This window comes from Takifugu rubripes, chromosome 9 (genome assembly GCF_901000725.2).
Source record: "Takifugu rubripes chromosome 9, fTakRub1.2, whole genome shotgun sequence".
NCBI classification, from domain to species: Eukaryota; Metazoa; Chordata; class Actinopteri; order Tetraodontiformes; family Tetraodontidae; genus Takifugu; species Takifugu rubripes.
The window spans coordinates 8529427-8556829 of NC_042293.1; the positions used below are offsets into that span (position 1 = coordinate 8529427).

Consider the following 27403-nt stretch of genomic DNA (forward strand, 5'->3'; position numbering starts at 1 on the left):
ACGGGTTTATCTCTTTTATGAAACACAACCGGGCAGCTGTATACACCTACACAACATTGGTCTGAGCACCAGCAACACTGATTGGACAAGATCTGTAGAGCTTTGAGTTTTGCATGATTCCAAAGCTCAAATAGCTGCAAAAATGTTCCCAAGAAAACCTTGAAATAAACACGGTAACAGCACTTCTTTTTAAACGGCGGAATAATGAAGATTAATATAGACAAAAGCTCGTAATAATGACAAGTCAGTGCAAAAAAATCCATCATATTTAACCAGAATATGTAAAGTGAGATAACTGAACTTAAAGTCTATACAAACATGTATATTAGATCCTTGTGCTAAATAATATGGCTCAACTTCCATTTGTTAAGAACTTTTGCCCTGACACACCCACTGTCAGTCACTGACACGCAGCTGTGAGTATGAATGAATTGAGCTTTGATTCTTTCTCCCTCCCCAGTTCAGGGTGACACAGTGTATTGATATAGCTTACAACGTCCCCGGGTGTATAAATGTGCACATTCATAAATAGGAATTACAACTTGAAGTAAGAGGCCAAGCTGTTCCCCTCCAGACTAAAATGACCCTGATTCTTTCCGCCACTAGGTGGAGCTGCTCTTCATGGATACTGCGACAACTTCAACCTCTTTGCATCCTGACAGTAAACTTTTCATGTCCTGTCACCTCACGAATTTTACACCATTTAGCATTGACACATTTACAGTATGTACATCAAACGGGCCGGGCTGCTCTGGCATTATTTCAACCCTGAAACAATATTCATCATCAATTCAGCGTACAGCTTAAAATCAAACAAAAGCAGCTAAATTGACCAAATCCGTTTATGGCTGCGCTGTTGAGGGAGGGGATTATCTGGTTAGCCTTTGTAGAATGATAAACTTCAGTATTTGCAGCAGCGACGGGCTACCCCAGGACGTCCCCGTTGCTGGTGGTCACCACTTTCACCATCCTGTCGAACGCTTCCGGCAGCTTTAGCTGCGAGTGACCTGATTCGGTGACGGCTTCTTATCAAGTATTGAACACCTCATACAGTAAACAAACTGTTTGGAAAACAGTTACTCGATGCTATTGAACAAACTGTTCAACAAAATGTGTGAGCCTGCTCACGGTTTGCCATAAAGGCGGTATAAATACGTAAGATTAAAGGGCTTCAGCAAAGATGGCGCCCTCACTGTGCCGCCGTGAGAGCCCTTGTGTTGCAGACGCCACCCTCACTGCACTGTGCTCTGGTTAAGACACTGTTGGACCAAAGCAAGAAGGTTTGTAGCCACTATCTGATCAAATTACGCCCTGCGAGTGTCCGTCAAAATCTGGTGTCACGAACCAAAGGAGAGAGCTGACGTGCAGCGAACAGCAGTTGGAAATTCCACGCTTTGAAAAACTGCCCTTGTAAAACAGGCGCGAAGCTCACGCTGATGGAAAAGTCAATTTTCTCACACACACACACACACACACAAGAAATATCTGATGCACAGAACAGCTACTGGCTTTGAAAACAATTTGAGCATCAAAGGCGGCCTTCAGAAACATCAAAAGGTCACCGATTTAGGCAGTTCACATTGAGCCACTCTGCAAAAGTCCGGACTGGATCGGACCAAGGGCACCCCTACTGGTGACTGTCCTGAGGGCTTGGGATGGACCGGAGGAGACCCAGTGTACAAAAGTGGAGCTGGAAAAGCAGAATGGTCCCTGGGGCCTCTAGTGAAAGGCTTGGAATATCCAGGAGAGGCAGATTGGTGGGTGTCTGAAGAGCTGCCTGTTTTACATTGGAAAGGACTGATTCTGTCAGCAAAAGTGGGCGGGGGGGGGGGGATGATGGCGTCCTTCACCCAGCTGTCGTCTCCTTCGTATTCAGGCTCCTGAGGCAAACTTTGGAACGCGCACACTGAGGGAGGGATGGGAGAGTGTGACGGGGGGATGAAGACGGGAGGCGGAGGTATGGGGTAGAGAACGGGATCGTAGGCTCTGCCGACGCTCTGCTGAGTATCGCCGTGCACGCTGGGAATTTCTTCAGGCGTGGAGAGCAGCATCCTCTCCAGGTAGCGGTCGTCGTCGTCGGCCTCGGACAGGTTGTCGTACTGGGAGGTGTTGGAGGGCCGCCGGTCTCCCGCGGTGGCTGGAACATAAAGCGAGACTGGGAATTTGGTTGGCTTGTGAGGAGGAAGCCTGGGAGAGCAGGAGGAGGGCGTGGCAAAGGCACAAGGAGGGGAGCGCCTCGAGGGAGGAGGTTTTTTCTGTGGGAGGTCAAGAGACGTGGGTGGCTTCAGACACGGTTTTGGAGATGACATGTTTTGAGGGAGCAGAGGTGAAGGTGGGTGGGCCGAAGAGCGGTCTGCCTCAGCCACAGCCGCTGTGCAGGGGGAATCATGATCTAAAGCACTTTGGTCATTATGATCAGGGCAAAAGAGAGGTGGAGGTGGTAACTCTGGAAGGTCTATGATCTCATCTTCAGGCTGTAGGTTGATGACTTCCAAAGCAGAAGGCTCATAGGGTGGAGGCCAGTCGGAAGGGTTACTCTCCATCTCTTGGCTTCCACTTTGGGTCTCTGGTTTGCCCTCCTCCTCCTCCCCACTCTGCTCTATGACACCCTCCTCTCCATCTCTCTGCGATCTCACCAACGTCATGGGTTTGCTTCCTGTTGGAGGCGAAGGAGGTTTCCTGCATGGCTTTACGTGTGGGTTGGTTCCTTGGGACTGCACCGCTGGATTGGGCAAAGACAAAATGGGGGTCCTTGAGTCCTGGGGTTCTATAGGAGAAGGTGCCCGAGCGGTGCTGGTTGCGTCCTGGGCCTCAGAACTGGCTGTGCTGTCGGGCTCCCGATTTATTTTGACTGCAGGAGGCGAGTTTTGCTGCAGAGGTAGAAGGAGAACCGGTCTCTCTTGACCCAGAGCTTTCTTTGGGACTTCGTCTGACTTGGCTGAAGAAAGACATGGAGAATGTCACGGCTAGTTTAACGATGTAACGACGAGATCAGAAGCACAGGAAAGCTAAAGGCGTCAGCACCTGGTGGAGGTTGGGCCAGCTTCTTACTGCGCAGCTCGGCCATGGCGGCCTGCAGCTGCTCGATCACCACGTCGTCAGGGAGGAAGAAAGAGACGGCCAGCCGCTCCTGGAGAAACTCTCTCAGGTCCTCCAGCTGAAGTTTCTGCAGGTGCTCTGATAGGACGCGGCACAGACACAAAATATTAATGCCATTTTTAATGTGAGCAGTTCGACTACAGGACAAACACGCAGCGGAGACAGAAGCAGTTATTCTGCATAATTCAGCCAATGTGCTGTGGTCTGGGCCAGCGGAAGCGCCCAATGAAAGTGAGTTTTCCACTCCTCTCCACGGCAACCCAGCCACTTGTGTTATGTAAGCAATCCAGTTAGGAGGCAGCTGAGCGAGTAGCCGAGCGAGACCTAATCCACACAGCGACTGCCGCCTTGGCGGAATCTGGTTTTCATCTGGCACAGCTCAGACGCCGCACTCACTCTTGTGTAACTTGAAGGTCGTGTAAGCCATCGCAGTCAGCGTCTTCTCTCCGTCCAATATGTAGATGTCCCAGAGACGCAGGGTCAGGGTGAACGGGGTCTGTTATGCAAGACACGGAGGTGCAGAGATGGTCTGATTAAAAAGTAAATACGCTTTAGTGTGTTTTGCATGACGTGGTGCAGAAAGAGGCAACCCTGTGGTAGAGTTTAAACATGAGATCAGATATAAACCGGGAGGAGCTCAGGATCTGTCGGGAATCCAACACTCACTCTATCAATGAAGCACTGCAGAAACCACTTGGTGGTATAAATCCCTGTCGTCATCTGCTCCTTGTCCTGCAGAACAACATTCAATGAGAAATCTCGATCATGGGAAGTTCCTCATCGGGATCTCTCCTGAATAATAAATCTCACTTCTCTAACAAAACCGACTTTCACATCATAAATGAAGCCGGTGATGACCCGACTGCAGCGCTGCACTTACCAGGTGTTTCTTAAGCTTTGGCAGCATTTTAGAGAGAATCAGCTCATGGTGCGCCTGGAAACGGTGCAGTTTGGGAAATCCCGGGATGAAGAACCCTGCAGTGGGAACAAATATCACTCTGAATGGGTTGTGGTAGCTATTTGGACTTTAGAGAAAACATGAAAAGAACAAAAAACGTGGAGCCGAGGAGGAGAGTCAGGTGTACCGTGCATGGCGTGCTTGCTGTTGGTGAGGAGCTGCGACAGCGCCCAGAAGGCATCTTCCTCGTTCAGGTACATGAGCAAGATGGCGGCGATCTGACTCATCCCCTGGCAATAGCTCACCTCCTGGTGAAAACACCGGAGAAGAACCGGGTTCAATTATATTGGGAAAGCGATTATTCATAATTTAAGGGCCTTTTTTGACACAGACACAGGCGGAGAGCAGCTGAATGTCTGATGTAGACGAAAGGCAGACTGTGTGTGTGTGAGTGTGTGTGTGAGTGTGAGAGAGAGACAGCTACAGACCATTGTGCACACATCTGTGATATTTTAAACATTTTTACCAAAGGTCACTCAAATATTTACTCTAGCTGCTCATACATTCTCAGTTATGTGGTCTCTTCAACTTGAATTACCCCCAATTTGACTGCCTGATGTTCAGATGATTCACAGTGAATGCATCGCCCGTGGCGACCCACAGATACACAAACCTGACACAGGCTCAGCGCTTTGCCCATATTCAGGCCGATTTGACTACAAAGCTAGAAATGGACACGAGTGTCCTTTAAAGGAAGCGCCACAATTGCAATGAGGGTTAAAAATACACATTCTTCAGATTCTTCTCCACCATTGCATAAAGTATGTTCTGTTAAAGGACTAACACACTGCTCTCACATATCCTTTCAGATTGTCTCTCTCTCTCCTACTGACCCAGATTCTTCAGAGCAATGTGTGAGATGAGGGGGAAAAGGAAAGAGGGAACAGCACATGCCCATTTCCTCTGGCTCCATAACCACTAACACACAGGAATCGACCACAGGACCCCGTCATGAGAACAGACTAGGTCTTTAAATGGTAAAAAGAAATATAATGCACAAATCTGTAGATGGAGACACTTTCCCTTGAAGCTATTGGTAATGATACAAAGACCGCGTGAATCGATTCTTTTAAGACGGACTCGTTAATATATATAAGCCAAATTAGAATGAGAACCATGAGAAACAATTTCTTGGGGTGGACCAAATATGTCATTTGGAGTTTCTTTGACTGTTGAAGGGGCAATTTGTGGATTATGGTTGGGAAGATTGCTCCAGAATATGGGGTCAGTGTATCGCTACCACGGCACCCATAATGTTTGCAGCAGTTATCTTTAGCTTGTGTTATCTGAATTTGCTGTGGAGTGAGTGTCCCTGTAGCGGAGGAATCTGTGCCAGCACAGTGATCTTGGATCATGGGAGTGAATCACTGCAGGGAATCTGGATCAACGCTCCCCTGGTAGAGCAGACTGGGACTGGTGGATGTAGAAACACAGGGAAATGCTAGCAGTTAGCACCACAATCAGCTCCTGGTGCCTTTTATCCCTCATTTTAGGCTTTAAAAACTTTAAATGTATTGCCTTGATTTGCTCTGGTGGGGTAATGCAGCCCCCTCCTCTTTGTTGAATGTACTGGAGCAGTGGCACATGGGTGTCAGTATTCAGCAAGACAGGAGTTCAGTGATGAACTAAACCAAAAATAGCCTTTTGGACAAATCTGCTGGGGTGTTACTCTACGTCACTGTGAAATGAGAGCTAAACTAATAAATAAATTAAACAAATTCTCAACTGAGGCTCTATGCAGGGACAGAAAAGGATGGATTCTTGTCCTGACCTGATCTCCGCCTCATGGACACTAACGCACTCAACAGATCCGCAGATGTTGCACTCATGTGATGGTATGTCAAACAAAACACACACACCCAGTCTACACACAAACAAACTCACCGTGTTGTAGACCGAATATGCTGCCAGTACGTGAAACAGAGCCTGCTGCCTGGAGAGGGAAGAGAAACACCGGTGGTTACAGCAAGGACGCGGTTCCTTAGCAACAAACAGGCAAGCTGAAGCAGCCAAGGAGATTATTATGTTGTTCAGATTTCCCCCAGCTCACACTTAATGATTTCCCAACCTTCCCATCCTGAAATTAAACCCATCAATCACCAGACAGACTCAAAACAGCCGCAGTGTTTCTGGGAGGGGGGAGCTGACATGCTCCGGCTGCTGTGCGCTACCTTGGTGATGTCAGCACCCTGTGACATTGCCTTTAATGGCAGACTCACACTCGTTTTTAAATCTTTTAAATCTCTTTAAACCTTTTGATTCTTTTTTTTTTTTTTTTTTTTTTTTTAGAAACACAAAACATCTTTTAACTTGTGACTGTGAATCCAAGGTTGTGTGTGAGAATGAAAGAGGGGGGTGGGGGGGTGGATCGAGAGCAGGAGCCTTAACAAACAAACACATTGTGTGCGAGAAAGGATGTCTCCCCCTCAGGACTCCATAGAAAATATGCATCATATCATATAGGCAGCGACAGAAACAGGAAGATGGCTTCTTTAAATAGCCGTCGGTCTTCATGTGTGAGCGGGACAGCTGTGGAGTGGAAGGGATGAGCAGCCAAGCAGCGCAAAGAAGTGTTTTGGTCTGTTTGGGCTCGCAGGCTCTGTAGGGAGGAGGAAGTACGATGCAAACAGTAAGAGTTAAGCACTTAGTCACTCCGAGTTCACCTAAAACTGCTGTTTTGCTTCAAGACTGTCAGCCTGACAGTGGCAGGGCGTTCTTTTTAATGCCGATGGGCTTCAGATGTGCGATTGATGTCAGCATGCTTTTCTGTGCAAATGCCATTTCCTGTGGGGCTTTGTGCTCTGACAGGAAGGCTAATATAACAGAGATGAGGAAACCGCCATTTCGGTTTTGTGTGTGCGGCTGCCTCAAGGTTTGAGCCAGAGGTCACGCCCTGCGAGAAGCTATGCAAGGGAAAACCTGAGCAATGTGAGGTGAGAGGAAAAACAAAAACGAGCTCTGGAATATCCAGATGTAGCAAACGGGAAATGGCCGGTTAGCTTACGTCTGAGACGGTCAAAACATGTGAGGCTCCATAAATGGCCGGAACCGACTATATTACGATCTGTGGAGTTTCGGCTTTGAGCCAATCATAAATCAGCGTTCAGGGAGGGCCAGAAAGAACAGAACTATGTAGGTGTTCAGTGAACACGCAGCATGACGCGAATGTGTGATAAAAGCTTCGATACGCTGATTTCTGCACTCACTTTACTCCAAACCGCTCCCTGAACATGATGTGGTTCCTGAAGGTTCGGTTGACGTCCAAGTCTATCTGTTTTATCTCTGTTGAGAAGGTGCGAGCCTGCTGCTTCATTTTCTGGAAGACAAGGAAAAAGACAGAGTGATGGCCTGAAAATATCAAAAACAACTGTCACGGATTAAAAATGGCATCGCCTCCAGTCGTCTGACCTCATATTTTCCTTCGTTGTCCTGCTTGACTTTCTCGATGTCCAGCAGTAAAGCCCAGGCCTGACCTCTGAGCTGCAGAGGGATGCCTTTATACACACGTTTCACCAACTGAACACACATGTGAAAGAACCACAAAAAGACACCATTTAAACAAAGGCGCTCTAGAACGCAGGAGATTTAGAGAATGTGGTTTTTTAAATAAACTGTGGAGTTTAAACATGCAGTCAGGTTTTTGCTGGGAGAGGGTAGCAGATAAAAGGAGAAAGGAAAAAACCTATTTAAAGAGAAAAAGGAAATAATAAAACACATAGAGGGAACAAGAAAAGGTGGAAGTGAGGCCAAAACTGAGATGGAAAGTGGGTGGAATGCTTCACATACCTTTTCACTGTTCCTGTACTTGTCCCAGTTCTTCACCATCTTGAGCCATTTCTCCACTCGCTTCAAGTCCTGCTGCTTTTGCTGAGAAGGAAGAGAGAGACGTTCAGATGTTTCCCAGCATGAGCGAAATATAGACCGGCTTAGAATCTTCATACCTTCTCCTCCAGTGCGCTGGGAGTTGGCAGCTCTTCCTCGCTGGGGCAGAAAAGAAGAAGTCAGAGAGACGAAATGATCGAAGGTGTTTTGAAGACATCCGCATGATGCGAGACAGAGGACAGAGAGGGGGAAGAAAAGCTGTAACTTACTGCAGAAAGCCGAAACGGTCGGTGACCTTATAGATGTTGAAGTCAGCATCCTCCCAAGGGTCAATGTTGACACCCTCCCGTCTGCCCTGAAACAGCCACAGCACAACACTCATGTTTCTATTGTGTTTCATCATCATATCCAAGTATTTCTAATGTTTCACTGTCACATGAGTGAGTCTGACGTCAGTGAGTCTCTATACTAAAAGAGGACGTACCCTGTCATACTTGGAGAGGATTTCAGCACGTTCTTCTGCTATAAATGTGTCTATGTCCTTCTTCATGTCCAAATCTAGAAGACAGCAGAAAAAAACATTTAGTTTTCTTGAGGGTTGAGTAGTCTTGTTGCCTTTCGCAGGCAAAGTGAATTAATTAACGCTTTAGCGGGTAACAATAACCCTCTGAAGAGGAGACGGTTGGACTCCACTTAGCAAGCGGCATAATGGTGACTATAAGGAAACAGAGTGTGAACAAAACCATCAAGGCCATCAGCAACTTCCTTTTCAAGGGCCCAGAGTTTCAACAGACCAAACTGTTTGTCCTGTTACAGTTTGTAGAGTCTCACAGTGACACCGGCATTACACTGGAAATCCTGAGCCGACCACTTTAATTGAGGAAGAAATATGCGAAGAAACAAACAAAGACACTCAATCTGACCATTTGTGCAGATTTTGCCAGAGATATTTGGGACCAGGCAAGAAATATACAGCCCAGAGAAGGCATCTGAGGTCAGATTGGGCTGGATTAGAAGGAAGCTCTAAGCCTCCTAACAGCGAATAATATCAGCAGTGAAAGAGTTCAGATGAAGCTTTTCCTCCTTGATTTTGGAACGCATAAAGACCAAACGTATCACCAGGATAATCTGGTGTGTGTCGCCACTGGATAAAACACATACAGAAAGAAAAAAAAGTAATTCTGAATGTGCGTGCCTCATTTATACTTTAATCTCCAGGCAAAGAGCGCCAGAGGTTTGAGACAAGCAAGCATGAAGTCTGACCGCATCAGCTGGTCTTTAGCTACATCCCATTTATATATGGATTAGGTTCGATTCAACTGTGTCAAATCTTATACTATTTAAGTGCCAATGCAAACCTAAAATGAAGATGAACAGCAAAATGGAAAGAGCTATGAGAGACACACATTTTAAATGAATATGAATGCTATGAATCAAAAAAAGAAACATTTCTCCCACCCCCTCCCCTCCGTCCCCCACTCCAGGCCCGGTAAGTCCACCTCCTGCCTTTACTGGGCTTGTGTGCTCCTGCAGCCCGCTCAGCTGTTCAGCAGTTGTTGGCGGAATAATCGCCAAAGACAGAAGGAGCTCTTCGTTTATTTGCCTCGTCAGCATCCTTTAGAGCAATGATTTGATTAATGTGCCATGAATGCTCTGGAGAGACGGCAGAAACTCAGCGGACTGCCTTCTTACTGTAAACATCTGAATTAAGGTTGTTTATTTACTGTGCTGCGTCCTTAAATCCCAAGCACAGCTGGGAGACAAGCATGAACCACGGGGAGCGTAAAACACTAACCTACACGTACAAATACTTTCACTGACCCTGGGCACCATGTGTCACCAGCCGAGGCCCCGTGTGGTAACAACAACAGGTGTAAAACGCACCTGTCACCTCACACACAGACGTTTAACTTCACTTTTTCAGACCACGCTTAAACCGGATCGAGTGACCACTTCTGGTGGTTTCTATCCTTTATCCCTATTATCCTATAACAGAGTTTAATTCCAGTTGATTATAGAATTCGCTTTTCCCTCCACTTATGTGCAAAATTTCCCAGCATGCATTACAGACAGCAGTCACGTTCTTTCTGGCCCTCCCTGAACGCTGATTTATGATTGGCTCAAAGCCGAAACTCCACAGATCGTAATATAGTCGGTTCCGGCCATTTATGGAGCCTCACATGTTTTGACCGTCACTGAAGGACTTCCACTTTTCCAGTAGAAAAATTAAAAAAACAACTCGTCACCCCACCTCGGTCAGTCTATTTAAGGCTGTCTGAGACGTCAGCATATTCGCCCTCAAAACAGTTGCGTGAGCTGTGTCGACAACCTTCAAAACCTACAATGTGGTCGCTGAAAGCAAAAAAGATATGATTCATCATTTTCTGTAGGTTGTGCATGTACATGAACGGCGTTCAACCTAAATAAACCTCTGAGGAGGAGCCGCGACGCTGCACTGACCCTCCTGGAGTTTAAACGTTATTGAAGCATCGGGGAGTGCGCGTCACTTCAGATCACAAAGGTCTGTTCTGCCTCATCTTCAGGTCTCTCGATCTAGCTTCCTGTGTGGAGGCTCCAGGCGGCTGATAGTATTGTTCTGGGGCGGGTGGAGAACCCGGTGACCGCACTCTTTAAACAGCAGGATCGATTACATTAAAGCATATGACTGCAGTCGTGTAAACATCGAAAGCCCTTTTACTGACAAAGCCTTAAAATTATGCAGTTTGATGTTTGCAGTCAGCAGAAAAGCCACGAGCGTTACAGCGGGGCGGCCACTCCGCGTTAGCTGAAGTGGTAATTTAGCCGTGAGTCACTGGCTGAGCTGGGGCCACCGTCAAATGGCACGCCGTCAAAGGCATTACAGTCTTGTTGCTGGTTCAAAGACACGTCCTCAGAGCAGGACTCTTCAAGTGGGGACTGGCGTGGTGCGGCCTGTGGTGGAGATCAGGCCAAACAGATGGAGGCTGGAGGTAAATAAAGAAAAGCAAAGAGAAAAGAAAGCGGCGGAGAAGGTCACAGAGTGGGAGAGAATTTTCATGTTGTTCTGAATAAAACGCAAATCCTTCCTCCTGTTTCTGTAGGTGTGTGGGCAGAAGTGCTGAGAAGCTGGTAGGTGGGGATGGTCAGACACCGAGTTGGGAAATAAGACGCTAAATAAATTAGCAGAATGTGCTCTGAAAAAATCCCCACCTTATGACATGTTGGTAGAAGGCATGACATCTTCAGGCTGTGGCATCATTTCCTGTGAGAACACTCTAAATCTAGCATGTGCATGTAAACTGTCAGCGTGGCGGCAACCACAAACAGCCTGCAGAACATTCACAATCACATCGAGTTAAAAATGTACGGCCCGTCTTCACCAAACCGTCATCGCACATTCATTGCAATGCATGCGAGTCAGGTCACTTTTTATCTTCCTGTTTCATAGTTATCCACTCTTATATAAGCAGCGTTCTGCAGGATTATACAAGATCCCGGTCAGAAAGGAAGATTGAGATTACAGTCGAACAGTAGTCAAGTGTCAGAGCTTCAATACTGGTTTGATCACATCTGCACAGACGTTGAGCTGGAATTTCAGGGGGCAGACTTATCAAACCGTCCTGGAAGATCTTTGCGGTCGATGCTCAGATCCTCTCCCCCACGTGAACGAAGGCGCGAAGAAGGGACGAGGCCCGCTCGGCTGAGATCGCTTCACAACGATTGGGGGGGGAAATGACGCCGCGGAGCTCACAAAGCAGCCGTCATCTGTGGTGCACATGTTCTGCCTGCCTGGGCCGAGGCTTTAAATTACCGCAGATACACGACCGCACGTCCAAGTCATCCAACAAAGGTTTGGTCCTTTTGCTGAGGAGAATATCCGTGTTTCAGAACGGAGCGGTCCAATTGGCGAATGACTGCGTAGTTTCTACTTTTATTGAGAAACAGCACCCCTCTACAGAGAAGCGGGAGACCAACAAGCAAACACATGGATCTAATTTTCACATGATAAAGTCTTGACTCCCTTGATGGCTTCAAAGCTCCACATCTTAATGAGCATCAGACACAGAATCTGCACGTGGAAACCCGACGCCACAGAGGATGCAGAAAATAGAAACCACCAGACGTCCGCCTTAATACCAACATGGTATTAACATCATCCTTTATCACACAGATCACTTCAAAACAAAGTTGGGGTACAAAACAGGAGGCTGCAATCCCAGGAAATGTAAAGGGCTGTTCAACAGCAACCTCCTGTGAAGTAAACAGGAGGTATGGAGGCCGTATAGTGCCTCTGTATGCCAGCCAATCAAGGAGGCTTTAATGTTGAGTAGTTGGGGCTTATTTGATCTCTTTTCTTCTTATTTTAGGATTTATGGCAAAGCTACATGGATGCAGGTTTACTCGTACCTAATATCAAGTTTTTTGACAATTCCCAAATTAATTCCTTTATTTATCCTTTATGAAAGATGAGGGGCACGTTACTAAGAATATAGTACAATCATGAGGTGTAAGGGCGTGTGGACAATGGACAATTGTGCACCGTTTCCCACAAGAGTTCCTCTGAACGTGCACATAATGGATATTGAGTCAGCTGGAGCTGCTTACTGACACCACAAACTGGGAAATCACCAAAAAAATAGATGATCAAGTCACAAAAAACTGATCCCTCGTCTTTCAAGCTGGCTGAATGTTCCTTTTGTCCATCTCTCTTACTTTGGTACAGCTGTGGTGTTTTTGTTGCATACAAAATAGCTGCAAGACAGAGACTGTGTGACCCGGGGCCGAACCACCGAGAGGGTCTGGGGAAAAGCACGAGGCTCAGAATAGCTTTGGGTCCCCAAGGGGCCATTTGGTTCCGCTGTGTACCAACAGATATATTTTCTAGATATAGACCGAAATAGATATGTTTCCAACCCAAACCAGCCTCTTCTCATCTTAACAAAGGAGTATTTAGCCCATCTCGCTGCATACTTAACCAAGCCTGGGAACGATGTCTGCCAACCTCCCCCATTACCGGGGTGGGGGGCATCTAAATATAACAATGACTACAGAAAGTTAAAGATGCTGTAGCCAGTTTCCCAGAGTGGCAGCACTTTTTAAAGTGGTGATAGGAGGAGGACAGGAATGTCAATGGTCATAAACACAGAGCCACAGGACCCTGCCGAGAAAGCAAAATTCTCATAAATGGATCCTCCCGCTAGCAAAAATGCCGTAACAGGCACCGGTGAGACGTTGTTAGACTTAAAAGGTAAAACTACATCTATGACCGTCGCGTTTTCCAAAATTCTAAGATGATTTTTAAAAGTTCCAAAAGGGGAACAAGCAAGTAACCCCGTTTGTTGAGGCCGACCGGAATCGAAGTTAGCCGTTGTCAAAGTTAGCTTGTCAAAAAAAGCGATGACAAGGTCGAGGGGAAAAACTGTAATATGACCGCAAATCAACAGCAGAGACGGGTTAACTACTCGGACGGAGACTAAAAGGAGTCTAAAAAAGAAACAAACAAGAAACAATCATGGAGGGGAAATTCCAGCATCATTTAGCCTTTCTACAACTGCCATTATTCCAGCTATTTGGGATATTATTATTCCAACTCATTTCCTCATTTGTATGCCTATTTTCAGTCTGGGAGAGAAATGGCTTCAGTGCTTGTGTGACCTTGATTCCACTGTAGGGTGGCACAAATTTAATGGGGTGACATTTAACGGTATAATTATCGAGTTTAGTAAAAGTAGGGCTGCACCTGTGTGAATTTTCAAGTACAAAAAGCACTGACCTCTAAATATTCAAGCAATGAAATTTAGGGGAAAAGGCTGAAACAATGTCTAGTCATCCGTGGTGTGTTCAGGATGCAACAGTGTGATTTGCCCATACTGTTGCATCCATGGTGTGTTCAGGTTGCAACAATATGGACAAATCAGATGGAGACAGATGTCCAGATGCATTGTACAGCTGAGGCCTGCATGTGTAGGCCGACCTGTCTTCTTTTTGTTGGCTAAAGACGTAATTATCTGATGATTTCTGAGACACTGGTGCGTTTGACAAAATAGAACTTCCATTCTGCACCAAACTGGGGTGAGTGATTCCACCACAGCGCAAAAATATCATCATGACATATTAGGCTGCTGACTGGTGTTTGCAGACAGCTTCGGTTGGAAATACCACCTCTGCATCCTTTGATGCTTTCAAGTGTGACACACAGGGTGACATACATTAAAATGTAATGAACTCACACTGACAGAACTAGAACTAGAAGCTTAATATCGCTGACCCTGGCTAAAAATACGGGAATAAAAACAAAGAAGGCTCGTGCGCTCTTCCTCACATGTCGCCAACATCCTGCTGGCATCACAGAAGACAGGCAGACCTTTGTTCAGAGTCATTGACACTGATTAAAGCTTAAACACAGGGTCGAGCTATTATAGCGCCACCATTAAAACCCAATCACAGTTAAATAAAAATGAATGATGGAACAGCGAGAAACACAACGCACTTCCACTAGCAACATCCACATCTGCTCCTTTACGGTAAAAACACAAGTATGATGAGGCTGAATGACAGCACAACAATGACAAGGGACATCTGTCAGGAGATGGGGAGCTAAATCCTCCTGAATATCTCCTGCACAGCCTGTCTGTAACCTCCCCCCCTCCATGCATGAACCAGTGAGACGCCCAGTTAACCTTCCCAGAGAGACTACGCTTGGCATGACATGACACACAGACCAGTAACTGGCCTACTTCTGGACACTGAAGCATCTGTGGTTCGCTGGGGATGTGCAGGATACAATCTGCTTTCTCTAACTACGCTCGCCTCTTCAGATTAAAAGCACGGAATGACCCAACATCAAGATTGTTGTTTTGATCCAAATCTAACCAAAGATGTGCATCCTCCGTTTGCTAGATTGCACCATTTTGAGACACCTTCAAAATGCCCGTTTTAATATGGCAAATCTAAGAGAAAAAAAAACAACAAAAACGGCTTTAAAAAAACGACTGATATGACTGACAAGATACAGTCGGATATATTGACGTTGATTCTTTATGGAGCTGCTGATTATAGCACCCAGCTGCATCGATCAGAAGCGTTGGTTCTGGTGTCAATACACTTCGAATCGGTCAAATGTGGAAGGAACACGCAGACCTGTCCCCTCCAATAAAATAAATAATAAAAACAAAAATAAAAAAATAATCTCTCACTTTACGCCATTACAAAAGAAAAACCACCAACAGACTCGCTGGAACACATATTACTTCTCACCACCAAGTGCTTTACAGACCATCAAGTTTGGGAAAACACAACCCCAGGAGAAGCGCTTATTCAGTGTCCCACCACAGAAGCTTAGTTCCATCAGTAAAATGTAGATATATGATCTTCATTTACAATGTGTAGGTGGGAACCAAAAAAACCCCACCGAAAAACACCGAACATCGAAGAAGATGCTGCAATTAGTTCCTCCTAGAATATTACAACACAAAAGGAACAATAACGCGTCTTCGCGTTACCATCCCCGTTGTTTAAAAAAAAAATATGTATACATATATACATATATAAGGGGTCAAACCAGCGCCGGAGCCACGAATGTAACAATCGGCGCTCACCTTTCGGGGTATTTCGGCTTTTTTGGCTGAGCTCAAATCCACTCTTCTCATGCTCTCCTCGGCGGTGTCACCGTCCCGGAGACATTTCGCTGCTGCTCCGGCTCACAGTCGACGCTGAGCTTCTCGTGCAGCTCGGACGGACTCGCGAGCCGCGGGGCTGTCTACAGCTGCCTGACGTCGGGGCAGGTCGACGCACGCGCGAGGCGGCGGCGGGAGGCGCAGCTGAAGTTGGAGCGCCTTTGATGTCCGGGAACTGGCCTCGGACAAGGTATAACTGTGCGTTTTACACGCGTTTCTCCCTCAATTGCTTCTTTTTTTTTCTTGCGTCTATTACTCCTTGGAAAGGTCGTCCTCGTCCTTAGCTCAACTATAAGTCGTGTTTTTCGTACGTGTCTCGTTGAGACTTCCGCACTTCATGAGGGGAAATGAGTTGAGTTGTGGGTAGTTATTGGGTGCGAAGCGGATGCTGCTGAATGCATCATCGCTGGGAAACGAATGGTTCAAGTTTAATTCTGAAATACTCGCAGTAACAGGATGACGAACTTGCCTGGATCAGACATGTTGCGCCCCCTGGTGGATAAACCCATCACGTACAAGCTATAAGTCAGCCTGTAACCTTGGATCTGTTAACTTTTGAAATAAAAAGATTACGAATCTTACATTAAATATACAATATATTTTTTTTACCTCCTCTTCACTCACCTCATAAGAAGAGGGTCATGAAGCATGCTAGTTTTAACCAAACATAGCTTTTATTTCTTACATTAACCTTTATTTATTTCCTAATTCCTTTTATATGACCTTTGTTTATTATAGAAATACCAGGCAACATATAAATCCCCCCATACAACGTGCATGAATACATTTGGCACTATTCCTGCAGTCCTGACTTTTCACCAGAGTTCTTAACTCATTCAAGGTAACTAATTTCTGTATTTGAAGGTCACTCTGTAAATTATTCCAGGGATTAGTCGCTGTAAAGCCCTGAGCCTTCTTTAACAGGCTTCTTAATTTGGCATTTCATACTTTTGTTCTTCTCATTTTCAAAAAGTGACAACAGTACCGGTAACTTAAGCTTCAGCGTCTTTTGATATAGCAATGTCACAGAGGTACAAGGGGAAAAAATGACACCAGACATATATATATTTCCAAATATATACCAACAAAGAAGAATAAGAAAAGCACTGTTTGCTATGAAATATTAGACCATTCATAGTTTTGTTTGAAACTGGATTTTGTAAAATACAAATACAGTATAATTGTAAAAAAAATAATAATACAGTATTATTGTCTTTAATAGAAATTGACCTGAATATTGATATTCAATGGTTTAAATGCATTGAAGTGTTTGGAACATTAGTCCAAACAAATCAGGATTTGTGTTCATTTATATTTTTAGCTGTATGTCAAAGTTGTCGAATTGTGATTTATTTTTAAATTTATAAAATTCAGAAGAATCTTCAGATCTGTGCTACATCACACCAATTAGGAGTGTGACTGAATCTACTTGTCACCCATGATGGTCGTTCCTGAAATTCACCAACAACTCATTTGTTTCTAACGGTGAGGGATCCTTAAAATATTGTGTATTATTTAATATATTTCCATGTTGTGTGTATTTTTCAGACACTTACACCTCATAAGTGACTGAGAGGTATTATATTTTGCAGTTTTCGTTAGTTTATTTGTAGCATGCTCTTATCATTACGAATAAATCCAAGTAAGTTAATTTTTTTAGTGTAACGGCATCTCATGCAGATGACGTTAGCTGCCCTGAACCACCAGGGGGCGCTGTTTTGACCCCGGACGTAGTCGCGAAAAGGGGCCAGGCTTTTGTCTACAAGTGTGTAGTCCCATTCATGCAGCGTGTAGAAGAGCCACTGCCGGCAGCCGGGCCGCGTCGTCACGTCAGAAAAACTCTCCTTCTCAGACCCAAAAGCTCGGTGAGTCTCCGTGTCCAGCGCGCAGCGTCGACTTCCCGGAGGCTTTCCCACCTTTTTTCGGGCGTTCGACGGATGCATCCCGCTACATACTGTATCGTCCCGATCTTAAAACTGCGGTATCTCCCTCGTCGGTGTACATCTGTTTTGTTTATATGACGTAGATAAGATCACTTCCGTCTGCCGCTGACAACCACGTCCTTGCGCGGCCTTCAACGGTCAAATTAAGATTCATAACAAACTGTTTATCATTCAGTCTTATTTCAATTCTCTTCATTGCCCCCGGTGATTAAAAGCAGGCTGTGAAAGTGCGTGCGCGCGCGCGCGCGTGTGTGTGTGAGTGAGTGTTTAAATGCTAAACACGTATATCTAAAACATCTAATCTCTCGGCTTCGTCCATCTCTGTTATGGTTTAATTCTAAACTTTTAGATGATCTTGTGGGCAACGTGAACGGGGAAGCTAAAGGTCATTCACTGACAACGAGCCGGTGGTTTTGACTCCAGACGATTACGCTATCATTATTATTATTATTATTATTCAGTAATAGAACAATGTGCGTGCTATGACAGATATGAGGCGTGTTGGAAGCAGAAGAAAAAACGTAAGAAGTGAGTTTAGGGGCTGAGCCGTCTGTCAGTGAAGGTCAGTAAAGGCTCCTTTTTCACCTTCTCCATTTTCTTTATGGCCACATCGTAAACATAAATAGTGATTGTCGTAGATCGACACGTGCTGAGGGACGCATTGTGATTTTAAAGAAGGTATACGATCCATAACGAGATACACATGCACATCACTGACCTAATTTATGACAGGCCACGTGGGCGGGATACATGATCTTATGCATGTAACCCCTATATGCTGAGGGTATACGTATATGTGTGTGTGGTGTTCGAGTGCACACTAGTGTGGAAGCACTTGGGTCCGAATTCTCCGCTAAAAACCTGCCTGATCGCTGACTTTGAAAATGGGAGGGGAGGCAGAATCTGTCAAACAGGGTGTTGCATCCGCTTTTAGAGGTTCAAAACTGGTCAACGCCGGCCTTGTGTATCTAAAACCGCAGGTCGTAGATTATTTCATGGCAGCAGGGGTGCGTTATTGTCATTGTGCATGTGAGTATTCGTTTGTTGCCAGTTTCTCCCGGTTTCCAAGCGGCACAGAGCTGCGACCTTTCCCCTAGTTTTTGCAGCACAGGGTTGATCATGTGACGTGGAAACATAGTTGGAGGGGGAGGGGACTGCTGCTGAAATACGGCTCTGTCGATGCTTCTTCACAGACCGGAGGACATCACAACAAATGCGCCCGGAGCTGTCAACATTTTTTTAATGTTACCTCAACGTTTTACCTGTTCCGGAACACCTGTGACTGCAGCAGTCCCTGGCATTATAAACTCTCCGTTTTAATACATTTTATCACTTGTTTTAAGTGTCTGTTTATGAGCGCGATTTATTTCCGACGGGTCTGGAAGGCATCGTGAAAAAATTGCATCATCTATTAAAATTCATATGGCCAGTTTCACAGCATCTACATGTCACATATCAGTAAAATGTGTTTGGGTTCTGAGGCAGACCCTGCCCATTAAATCAACAGAAACAATAACGGCGCATATTTGTCATTTTTTGGGGAGCTGATTAAGAACCCTGTGATGACCAAATAATTTGAGGATGTCCCGATAATATTTGCTTTGGAGTATCTGCCAATAACGAGTCCTTATCTGATACTTCAGCACCGCATTAAATAAAGGGAAAACACATCCCCTCATATGTAATCAACGATCATACAAATATGATGATCAATGTATCTGAGAGACTTTGACTCTCTTCCAAGCATCAAAACCAAGGTGCTTAGATCATGAAGGAAAGGATGTGCTACGAAATGGCACGTTAGGTTATGCGATACCATCATTTTAGTGGTTGTATTTATTTTCCAAAGATCTGGCCTGCAGCCGTCCACCTGCCACACCTGCACAACCAGTTACCTCCCAGCACATCATCAGTGGTGTCAGCTTGCACGAAGCAGTTTTGTTGCTATAACTTAACTCAACGCTCTAAAGCTGGTAGAGAATGCATCAAAACCAGCAAACATGTCCAACGTTGGTGATGAGACCATTAATGGGATTCATTGCAAATGAACCGCTGTAGTGTACGAAACATTGACATTGAAGGTGCACTTTGTGATCTTGCGTGACGTCACTTCTGTTGACGTTTGGAGTAAGTACAACACAAAACAGAGCAAGTTCACCCCTCCCCCAGTGTTGCCGTAACTCATCATAATCGAAAGTGGTTCTATGATACACTAATGTCGCTATGATGGCTGAGCTAACCACAACTGTTTGGTTATATCTGGATGTGCAGTAACCCCGCCCACTACCCCAACCATCTGATTGGTGATTGGCTGGAAAATGGTTATGTTTTGGTGCACCGCCTCTCCCCTTATTTATTTATTTTTGTTTGTTTATGACCCCGTGTTGTCACAGGAGACCAGACTTTTTCAGTGTATTCAGGCAAATCAAGGGTGGATTTGAGACAAAAATGAAATTGCGCCGAAACAATGCAAGATCGCACAGTGCAGCTTTGAACTGCATAATCCACACAAGTCACAAAGAAGCAAGTGAATTAAACATGTTTATGTGTAAAACCAATGCGCTTGTTGAAGAAAGGGTTCGACTCTTGAAGCCGTATTGTTGTCAGCACTAGCTAAGGCTAGAGATACTAAAAATGCTATTTAAATGCTAAAGTCTTCTCGTGCCCCTCCCAGTGAAACAACACTGCAGTAACCACAATGGCAGAAGCCCACCAGGCCGTGGCCTTCCAGTTCACCGTCTCCCCAGACGGCATCGACCTCCAGCTGTGCCATGAGGCTCTCCGTCAGATCTACCTCTCTGGCCTCCACTCCTGGAAGAAAAGGTTCATTCGCTTCAAGGTGAGAGCTATCAGAGGCCAAAGTCCGGACTGTCTGTGTTTGTGTGTACAGGTGAACTTTCACCCGTTCACTCTTACCTTCATTGGGTTCTGTTCACAGTGCTGTGACATATGACTTGATACTAGATACCTTTTTTTAGACTTCATGTTTATTTTACTATTATTCGCTGTGAAATGTAGGGCGTTGGAGTACTTCCTCAAAAATATTGAGTAGAATCCAAAATGTATGTGAAATGTAAAATATTGAGCCATTTGTCCACTGCTGGGACCATTGAAAGATGTCAACGGCTGATTTATAATCTGCATAGTGATTGAATGAATCAATTCTTAAAGGTCAAATAGAACCTGAGCAGGTTAAACTTTGTGTTGACACAGAAAATTAGCTAATGTTCACCTAAATTCATTCATTGTTCTGATGTTACTGCAAAAATGCACGTATGAGTAGATTGCGTTGCCGCTGACAGTGTCAGTGTCACAGTAAAAGGTCACTCACTTATGTCAACATGTTAACAATAAGTGTAACCTTCATGTTTGTTTTCTGTGTTCTAACCTTTAGCCCATTTTTTTTCCATTTATTGCCCCTTGTCCACATTTACGACCCAGACACGAGCCTTCCCGCACACTGCTCATCACGTTAACGTGATCTGAAATTCTGCAGCCTGTCCTCTAGGTTCTTTACGTAAAGTGACTGGTGACCTTTGTGAATTTGTTTTGTCTTTTAATAGAATGGGGTGATGACTGGTGTGTACCCAGGCAGCCCAGGTGGGTTCATGATCGTGGTCGGGTCCTACATGTCGTACAATAAATATAATCAGCTGGATCCTTCTATGGGGTTTGTGGTCAAGTTAGGCCAATACATACCCATCAGGTGAGCATCTCCTTGGAAGCAATTTTGTAAAGTAAAACAATATGAAAGATTGTACTCTTAATCGGAAGTAAAATGTTTTAGGAAATAACCACTTTCATTAATAGAGACTCGCAGTATTATAACCAACACTCCAGTCCTGTAGGTGGCGATATTGTATCTTTATATAATGTGAAATTTTGAATTCCTTCAACAAAAGAATCAAAGTTGAAGGAACTTACCACAATAAGTTAATAAAATGAAAAGACAATGTGATGACAATGTAAATGACAACTTTGACCCTGCTGCCTTTTATATGTTACCAACACCTTTGTAAAGTTGTGAAACCAACATCTTATGTATATGTACATGTATGACAGCGGCTGTGTAGCATTAATTTCACTCACTGCCCTCTTTCTTTGACCACAGTCGGTATCTTTCCACGGACACCCAGAGGATAGTCGGAGGAGTGTTGGTGGGCACTGGGCTGTGGGTTACAATCATCATGATCATGAGGAATGTCCTAAAGAGTCTGTTGTCATGGCACGGTTGGATGTATGAGCGCCACGGATCTATATCCTGGACTTCTCGAGCATGGATGGTGAGATGACGTGTGTATATTTCGAAACAGATTAGTGCACAATCTTTTTTAGTGTTAAGGTCATTGAGTAGTGATAGTTAATTAGTTAAAGTGTAGACTTTAAGTGACTGCGACGGTTCATTGTTTGCTCTCAAATCACAGTTGTGTGTTCTTCCTGCTCAACAGTGGTGTTCCTCTTTTCTCTGTAATCAAGGTAGACAATGTCCCTCTGAAATGTAATTAAATCTTCCCCCCTTCTCTTATCTGCTCTGCTTTTCAAGTTGCTGGTGAAGGTGTTCTCTGGCAGGAAACCGATGCTGTACAGTTTCCAGAACTCCCTACCAAGACTACCTGTTCCAGCTGTCAGTGACACCTGCAGAAGGGTAATTCCCCCTCTAGCATCCCTTTAGAAAGACGCTCAACGGTCATTTAAATGAGTTGGTTGAATAAGCAGTGCAAACAAATTGCAGGTTAGGTGTTGCGGTAGACACAAGAAACAGAACAGTGTCATTATTGATCAGGAGTGAATGGATCACTCTCTCACCATCTAGTGGGTCATTTACACCGTACACTGTAATTATTTATTCCTTTTTTTTAAGTATCTGGAGTCAGTTCATCCCCTGATGGATGAAGAGCGGTTTGAACGTATGACAGCCCTGGCGAAGGACTTTGAGAAAAACCTGGGACCCAGACTGCAGTGGTACCTCAAGCTCAAATCCTGGTGGGCCTCCAACTACGTGAGTCCTGGACTGTGGATTTGTTTTTAATCTTAATTAGCCAGTTGTGATGCGTTTCACAAATTTCCTTTCCCGCCCAACTGCACAGGTGAGCGACTGGTGGGAGGAGTATATTTACCTCAGAGGTCGCAGCCCCATCATGGTAAACAGCAACTATTATGCGATGGTAAGCTGTGTCTCCTTTAGAGTCCATTTACATTGTTTGAAGACTGAATATCTGAATGATTGAGTTTGATGTAGTTTTCTGTTTTGTTTTTCCCAACTTAAGCAACACCAACCTAAGAAACAACTGTAAAAATGAAAGTTTTATGTTTTGCTTCCTCTTTATTCAGTAACTGTCAACAGTTTTCACCCGCTGGGTCTTAACTGTAATAATGAATAAAAATAATTGCTATGAGGAAATATCAGCTTAAATACCCTGTCCTGATCTGATCCAATAACACAAAAATAAATTTCCTTTTTAACGAGAGGGGACATTTCCCTGATCATTTAAAACACATAAAATGTAAGAGAAAACAGAAGACTCGAACCTTGTTTGGGGGAAAATGACAGCTTTGCAAGTGACGCAGAACCCATTATTATCTGTTTAGTTGCAGACAAGGGGTTTTTGAGATTTAGCTCAACGGATTTCTCTTTAAAGTCAATATTGCCCTTCACTCTGTGAGCAGGAATGTGACCTGATGAGTAATGGAAAAGTCACATGAATTCCCATCAGATATTTGCAGTCAAGTCACATCGGAAGACGCTAGGGACACTGGGAAAGTTAGTCGTTGGAATATAAAGGGTTTGTCCATGGGTTTAGTGACCTCTAGTGACCACTAAGGATCATGACACCTTCTGTGTGGACCAGCGGTCACAGAAAGTAATTTCTTCTCTTTGCTTTTAAAGAGCAGTAAAGACCGCAGCTGTTTGAGCTGTAAACTGTGACTGTGTAGAGGCCAGCTTGGGTCAGCTTGGTAACAATCTGTGGATGTCTCGATCATAGTTTCACGTGCATCAGTTCTATTTACTTTTCGTTGTCCTTTTTCCTCTTCCAGGATTTCTTGTATGTGTTCCCAACTTCCATCCAGGCCGCGCGGGCAGGTAACGCCATCCACGCCATCATGCTCTACAGGAGGAAACTGGACAGAGCCCAGATCAAACCAGTAAGTCAAGATTCTCACTCCAAAAATAATCGCGTTGAATGTTGACTCTGCAAACTGTGAGAATAACGACTGTACATGTTTGACGAAATCATTTAAAATTTCAGTTTGTGTTTGTTATTTCAAGCCAATACTGAAGCTGGTTTTCTCCCCACTTTTATCCTTGACTTTGGTCTCTGGTGTTACACACGTTCTATATTCTCCTCAGCTACGTGTGTCTAACAATGAGATGTTTATGTGCTTTTTGCTTGTTTTGATGTACATATTTTTTTGTTTCTCACTGGAAAAGCAAAATCTCCAGCATTTATTTTTCCAAGACTTGTTGATTATGGTGCACTGAATCCTGGGGATTTCATTGACACTCAAAAGTGTCAGCTTTTGCTTCACTGACAGTTGTTTCCCTTCATCCACTAATGCGAGAGGGTGAAGTCAGCGATTCTGGAGTTAGTTGGGTCTTATTTACCATAGGCATCATTGAGGAATAAATAGTATGGAATAGGTAACACATATGAAGAACACAAGTGATGCCCAGTTTTTCTGATCCATATATCAATGTTGGGGGGGTCTCAACTCTTGGTTTATTTGTTTGATGTCGCTACACTTACAGATAAACCATGATAAGAAGTTGAGTCTGGCAAATAAGCTGCACAGAGGGATCTAGCAGATTTATAGAGGGTTTGAAGCGGGTTTCACATATGTCTCCATCCATTTAATGCACATGTGCCCATCTGAAGGTTTTGTACTCTTTTGGCCCAAAAGCAGGAACCTCTATCAGATTAGATTTGCTGACTGAACCCTCAAATGCAACCCTGTCAGATGTATTACAGCATGTTGTATGAACATTCTTTAAATCCTTTGTATGGAGTTTTACAGTACAAAGACGGATGCATGAGCTTCCTGTGTTACACACTCACGTTCGATGTCTCTGTTCTACTGTTTTGCCCAACTGCTGTTTTGGACGCCGCGTTAGATATACTTGCTGGCAAACAAGGTTCCTCTGTGTTCGGCTCAGTGGGAGCGGATGTTTAACACCACCCGCGTCCCTGGTGTGGAGACAGGTAAGATGAGGACACATCCCGACTGTGCCCTCTGACCTCATACCCTGTGAACCTAGCTGTTGCCACTGGAAACCATGACTCCTGTACTTGGTCTCAAGAGCAAAGCCCTGATGCCTCCCAAATACTCTCTCTTGCTGAAACCTACATTTTTCATTCATTCATTTGAATTAGTAACATTTACAGATGTCTGTAGGCTACCTGTGTGTAACATAAAGGCTGAAATGCCAGGGCTTTACTCATGACACTGGTATAGCTGACCATTGGTTTCTGTATCCTGGCTCATGGCTCCTTTCTTTATAGCCTTTTGAGGTCCCTTGTGCTTCCCTGCTTTACCATTTTCCCTGCTCGTCTTCATCCACACTCCTCTCCCTGTAGGTTTGAGTCTGCGGCTGCTCTTCTCTAGGGAGTTATTTTATTAGTTTGTCATTTCTCTGTGTTTGATTCTCCCTTTATCATTTCAGCTCATGCTCCAAAACACTATCCCCATGTGCTCAGCCCAATATGAGTGTATGTTCAACACCACTCGTGTCCCAGGTGTAGAAACAGGTAGAGTGTTTAGCTATAGTGCCGCCTCCACACTCCTCCTACTTTACTAGTAGAAACAATCTGACCTCCACAGATTAATAATGCATGAGTGCTGGTCGTTCCACATTGATTGACTAATTTGCATGGGGAAATAGCTATAATTTAACTACGGCAAAATGCATTTTTAGCAATAGATTTGACTATTACAGTAAATTCTAGAAGTGTTAAAATAGAACTTCTAGACAAAAAGAAATAAATGATTGTTTTCTAATAATTTTGCATGAATTCCGTAGAGTATGACATGTTTTAAGTGAGTAAACTGACGTCAGGGGTGAGTTCTCCTGTTTACCCGAACAGAACAGGCTACATAATACCTGCATGTGATGTTGATGTTTTTGAGCATCCTTTCCCATTGTCTTCTCTGCAATTAGGTCACGGCTTGTTTGAACACTGTGCTAAGAATCACCAACACTATACAATTTGAGCCAAATTCTGTACCCGAATTGGGGTCTGTTCAAATAAGCCTGACTCGGTTCATTGTATTCCAAGCCACTGCCCTTTTTCAAAATGACATTCCCTTCTCATCGCACTTCCCCTTCTTCCCATTTCAAGCTGCTTTAGTTTTTGAGTAGCCCTTCGCTCGTCAAGTCAGTTGGTTCTCTCCCCTTCACGTAACACATTTCTCATAACATTCACAAGTGAAGAACTGGGCCATAGACACAGTAAACGCATCGTTTTAGGACAGTGAATAAGAATCAGTTTCGTATTATAAACTTCTACGTTCTTCACACACGACCGTACAAATCTGCTTGGTTTAAATGTGTCCACTGATCTTCTCTGTTTGTTCATCTTTCCTGGCAATGGGCCCTTTTCCTCCCAGACACCCTTCAGCACACGATCGAAACCAAGCACATAGTTGTGTATCACAAGGGACGCTTTTTCAAGGTGTGGGTGTTTTATGACGGCCGGCTGCTGCTTCCACGAGAGATAGAGCAGCAGATGGAGAGGATCCTGGCGGATCAGTCGGAGCCGCTGCCTGGAGAGGAGAGGCTGGCAGCACTTACTGCAGGCGACAGGTAGGTGGCACTACAGAGTCAGTATACATTCTGTAGTTTAGACGAGGGTGAGATAATTTCTTCCACCATTTACTGATGTGGTTTGATATCCTGCAGGACCCCGTGGGCCAACGCTCGTGACACCTACTTCAGCCGCGGTAAGAATAAGCAGTCTCTGGATGCCATTGAGAAGGCGGCCTTCTTCGTAACCCTGGATGACACGGAGCAGTGCTACGATACCAACAACCCCGTTACGTCTTTGGACAGTTACGCCAAGTCTCTGCTTCACGGAAAGTGCTACGACAGGTGGGGCAGACGGAGCGTACGGATCACGTTTCTGTTCCCTCCTGAACAAACTGACGGGTTGTTTCCTTCACAGGTGGTTTGATAAATCCTTTAACCTGATTGTTTTCAAAAATGGCACCATGGGGCTGAACGCAGAGCACTCCTGGGCGGACGCTCCAATCGTCGGTCACCTGTGGGAGGTGCGTTCATTCATACATTAACAGATCCTTGTAATAAGAGATAATGATGTTAAAACCAAGTTCTGTAACCTTGCAGCACGTGCTTTCCATGGACCCCAATAACTTGGGTTATACCGAGGAAGGTCACTGCCGCGGGGTCCCACACCCCAACCTGCCGGGGCCTCAGAAGCTGCAGTGGGACATCCCTGCTGAGGTTTGACAAAGCTGTTTATGGTTTTAAGAGGCTTTAAAATCATTAAGAGGTGGAATATGGGGCTCAGGTTCTGGTTGTCCAAAGAACGAATGATTTACAAATTCTACCAAGACCCTCAGAGGAAAGACAATGAAGGAATTACACTGCTTGTTTAGAGTTAGAACTAAGTAAACAATCAAACAATCAAACGCCCCTACTGGTATCAAATGGTACTGCATGATTAATTGTACTGTAATTAAATTATTCTCATTATGATGTTACTAAGAAAGAACTGACAGATTTTATCTCTTCCTTTAGTGCCAGCAAGTCATTCAGAACTCCCTCACAGTTGCCCAGAACCTGGCTGACGATGTTGATTCCCACATCATTCCCTTCTCTGAGTTTGGAAAAGGCAAGATAAAGAAGTGCCGGACCAGCCCCGATGCCTTCATCCAGATCGCCTTGCAACTGGCCCATTACAGGGTGTGTA

The 27403-nt window shown here is 44.7% G+C and overlaps 2 protein-coding genes across 5 annotated transcripts in view; one reads left to right on the forward strand and one right to left on the reverse strand.

Annotated features, from left to right (window-relative positions):
• Positions 1 to 15596, reverse strand: LOC101067251 (USP6 N-terminal-like protein). The gene is made up of 14 exons (XM_011607266.2): positions 15457 to 15596; positions 8364 to 8437; positions 8149 to 8234; positions 7999 to 8038; positions 7844 to 7924; positions 7466 to 7573; positions 7264 to 7373; positions 5942 to 5990; positions 4185 to 4305; positions 3980 to 4074; positions 3766 to 3831; positions 3496 to 3595; positions 3025 to 3177; positions 1 to 2938 (listed from the first exon to the last, which is right to left on the reverse strand). Exons 2-14 carry the CDS (start codon positions 8427 to 8429, stop codon positions 1551 to 1553), a joined length of 2463 nt encoding a protein of 820 aa, XP_011605568.2. The 5' UTR covers positions 8430 to 8437; positions 15457 to 15596; the 3' UTR covers positions 1 to 1550.
• cpt1ab (carnitine palmitoyltransferase 1Ab (liver)) overlaps positions 15588 to 27403 on the forward strand; it is a 14377-nt gene continuing 2561 nt past the window's right edge. For 2 of the 4 annotated variants that reach the window (XM_003967395.3, XM_011607269.2), the window contains exons 1-14: positions 17253 to 17399; positions 20152 to 20316; positions 21041 to 21183; positions 21589 to 21760; positions 22021 to 22122; positions 22339 to 22476; positions 22565 to 22642; positions 23514 to 23621; positions 24589 to 24676; positions 26082 to 26277; positions 26374 to 26562; positions 26636 to 26741; positions 26818 to 26934; positions 27232 to 27396. In XM_003967395.3, coding sequence (XP_003967444.2) covers positions 20176 to 20316; positions 21041 to 21183; positions 21589 to 21760; positions 22021 to 22122; positions 22339 to 22476; positions 22565 to 22642; positions 23514 to 23621; positions 24589 to 24676; positions 26082 to 26277; positions 26374 to 26562; positions 26636 to 26741; positions 26818 to 26934; positions 27232 to 27396 — 1743 coding nt within the window. In that variant the 5' untranslated portion in view covers positions 17253 to 17399; positions 20152 to 20175. Of the gene's footprint in view, positions 15725 to 17252; positions 17400 to 20151; positions 20317 to 21040; positions 21184 to 21588; positions 21761 to 22020; positions 22123 to 22338; positions 22477 to 22564; positions 22643 to 23513; positions 23622 to 24588; positions 24677 to 25137; positions 25223 to 26081; positions 26278 to 26373; positions 26563 to 26635; positions 26742 to 26817; positions 26935 to 27231; positions 27397 to 27403 lie in introns of those variants that run through there. The other 2 variants (XM_011607267.2, XM_029842383.1) reach the window with 2 other exon arrangements.